Source organism: Adiantum capillus-veneris, chromosome 5 (assembly GCF_014529385.1).
Source record: "Adiantum capillus-veneris isolate H3 chromosome 5, ASM1452938v2, whole genome shotgun sequence".
Taxonomy (NCBI): Eukaryota; Viridiplantae; Streptophyta; class Polypodiopsida; order Polypodiales; family Pteridaceae; genus Adiantum; species Adiantum capillus-veneris.
This window is the reverse complement of record NC_140935.1, coordinates 31,075,042-31,077,681: the sequence shown is the minus strand read 5'-3', so window position 1 is coordinate 31,077,681 and position 2,640 is coordinate 31,075,042. Positions and strand designations below refer to the sequence as shown.

The following is a 2,640-nucleotide window of genomic DNA, read 5'->3' as shown; positions in this document are numbered from 1 at the left end:
TGTCATAAAGACCCGTGCCATTTAGTGCTCTTTTTTGTCAAAATTTGGGGGGTTTGTGGGATAATATGTGGGTAGAATGTGTTTGTGAATTTGGTGTGTACGTGTGCTTGGGCCTTGTGGGTCTCAAGGCAGGTACAAAAGATTCTAAAGGTCTTCTTTCTGAGATCGTCATTATCAAGGAGGCAGTCCCACAAATCGCAAAAAGCTTTTGTTAAATTGATGGCCAAAGGGACTTTCGCATGTGTACTTAAAATAGTTGGTAAGGGGGACAAGACCTGAAAGGATTGTTCTAATGGGGCATGCATATACACAAGGGAGACTTCCTTTGAGCAAGGCCCACGAATATTGACAGCAGGGGGGGGTGGCGTTTTCAGGTGCATGAGAGCTGCTCTTTCTCTCTTGCACACACAAAATGGTACGTGCAGTGCGCTCTCTTTCTCTCTCTCTCTCTCTCTCTCTCTCTCTCTGGGGATAGAGTCATCCCAGTTTTCCACGCTCTTTAGGGAAGCACACATCATCACGGAGAGCCTGCTGCATGATGATGATGAGGATAGCTGCACTGCCGCACTACCAGCGATAAAAGGAAAAGCTTAAAAGCTCATACTAGTCTCTTGTCCCAACTTTGTGCCTATTGTTGGAGGCAGCAGGGGCAGGCAGCAATCTAGTTTGCGCAGCTAGTGAAAGAGGAGGAGCTGTAGCAGGCCCCATAGATTGTTGCGACCATCATCATCATGCTCTCTTGGGACAATTTTGTCCCCGTCCCTCCCTGCCTGCCGCCTTTCTGCGCAAACTTGCAGCTAGTGGCCTCTTCTCCCCTAGTATTTAGTTTGGCTCTTCTTCTTCTCCTTGCTCATCCCCCCCTACTACTCTAAGGCTAATTGAAGCGCCTCGCTTCTTTTGCTTCAACTGTCTATTGTAGCTCAGCTCGTACCTCTCTCTCTCTCTCTCTCTCTCTCTCTCTCTCTCTCTCTCACCCACGCAGCTGTCCTTACTAATGTAAATGATCCCAAATCACCTTTAGGTTGAATAATTATACTGATGTGCCAATTGGGCTGTCTACTGCTTCCATAAATTGACCACCTCTCCACCCTTATAATTAGTATATGATCCATGGCCCCATTTTCTTCTCTCCTCCACCCTAAGGTTTGATGGTACTGTGGCCCTAGCTAGGGCCGCTACACCTTCGCTTTTGCCTCCAGATCACCAACAATATAGAGCAGGCAGGCAATATGCATATTATACTTGGTTCCTGCAGGCTATGTTGTTGCCTTTTTTTCATTGTCATCTGCTCATGTGACTTTCTTGAGGGCGCTAGTCATTGGCCCAAATTTATGAGCGGTAAATTAGATTTTTTCTTATACATTGATTATAAACTCTGGAAATATTCTCGTTTGATAAATTTAAACCAGGCTAAGCTTAATTTCCTTGCAGATAATGGTGGATCCGTTAGAGCCGTGGGGGAGTCCAGCTCCTATAGGTTGAAAGGGGCGTCCAAGAGGACAATCAAGGTAGGCAATTGTTTGAGAGAGAGAGAGAGAGAGAGAGGGATTCTTCATTGCTGATTATATTATTCCGACAGCAGGAGAAATATTGGCATGGCCGAGAGCTGCTGGAGATCGTGGATAGTGGGCCAGGATCGAAGCCGCCCAGGTGTGAAACCAAGTGTGGCAAGTGCACCCCTTGCACTCCCGTGCGAGTGCCTGTGCAGCCCGGCCCTCACAAAACCTCCGAGTACTATCCCGAGGCCTGGAGGTGCAAATGTAAAGGCAAGCTCTACATGCCTTGAACGTATCATGTGTACAAAAGGCGCAGACAAACATGCAAGAAAGATGCGTGGCGGGCCGATAATATTCAGATCGCATCTTGCAAGCAAGGATACAGCTAGGCTCTGCTGTCTGAATTTACAGCTTTAATGGAAAGCTTGCCGCAAACGTAAAGCAAGCTCATACACACATGCGCGAATTGAGTACAGAATCGGGCCCAAATGGATGTACCGTCATCGGGAAACCTGCAAAACGTGAAGAAGATGATGATGGCAAGAGTTACCCAAAAAAAAAAAACAAGGGGCGTATTGGATAATGTGCAGCAGCGCACAATTGTTGGAACCCATTTACTTTATGGGGCGTAGGAATCGAACTCAGACCGACATACGGGCCCTGAACAGCAAATTACCTATATTGCTTAATAATTAATACCATCTTTGTTATGGTCGAGCCATCCCTCCTCAAGGGAAAGGGATCTCTCATTGTTCTAACTACTTTACTTGTTTCTTTGTCTGTGAGTGTCGCAACAATTCAATCTCTCTCACTATGCGGCTCTTGCCAATTTCATGCTAATTTCCTACTCTCGCCATACAGCAGAGCGCCCTCAAGGTTTCTTTGCGATTATTACTTGTACGTTTAAGTAATAAAATGGTTTTTGCATCGGATTTTTTTCTGAATGTCCTTAGGGATAGCAAGAGGCAGCTATTACTAATTGCAAAAAAATCGGATTTAGTATATTTTAACTAGCTTAAATTGCAAAATCCTGGAGCAAGCAAAATTTTATAAGTTTTAGCGTAGATATCGATAAACGCTTCAAATTTTGACCTCACAAATTGGAAGAGTTTTAAGTGTGCCCTTATTCTCTTTGGTTAGCGAA

The 2,640-nt window shown here is 45.2% G+C and overlaps 1 protein-coding gene across 3 annotated transcripts; it reads left to right on the top strand.

Moving 5' to 3' along the window:
* The first annotated feature begins 363 nt into the window (after window positions 1-363).
* LOC147457090 (EPIDERMAL PATTERNING FACTOR-like protein 6) lies at window positions 364-2,430 on the top strand. 3 transcript variants are annotated; one of them, XM_086513511.1, is made up of 3 exons: window positions 364-415; window positions 1,432-1,508; window positions 1,583-2,430. In XM_086513511.1, the coding sequence occupies exons 1-3, from the start codon at window positions 379-381 to the stop codon at window positions 1,784-1,786; spliced, it is 318 nt and encodes a 105-aa protein (XP_086369637.1). In that variant the 5' UTR covers window positions 364-378; the 3' UTR covers window positions 1,787-2,430. The 3 variants fall into 3 exon arrangements, with proteins under 3 accessions (XP_086369637.1, XP_086369638.1, XP_086369640.1); XM_086513512.1 differs by lacking the exon at window positions 364-415 and adding an exon at window positions 585-1,338 and having other exon boundaries at window positions 1,580-2,430; XM_086513514.1 differs by lacking the exon at window positions 364-415 and adding an exon at window positions 617-1,338.
* The last annotated feature ends 210 nt before the right edge of the window (window positions 2,431-2,640 follow it).

What these genes read in the sequence shown, in the direction of transcription:
- LOC147457090 (XM_086513512.1), top strand. Translation starts at nt 1,230, where the DNA reads ATGCATATTATACTTGGTTCCTGCAGGCTATGTTGTTGCCTTTTTTTC. An exon ending in TTGGCCCAAATTTATGAGCG is followed by an intron (nt 1,339 to 1,431) that starts GTAAATTAGATT and finishes ATTTCCTTGCAG; the next exon opens with ATAATGGTGGATCCGTTAGA. An exon ending in CGTCCAAGAGGACAATCAAG is followed by an intron (nt 1,509 to 1,579) that starts GTAGGCAATTGT and finishes TTATTCCGACAG; the next exon opens with CAGGAGAAATATTGGCATGG.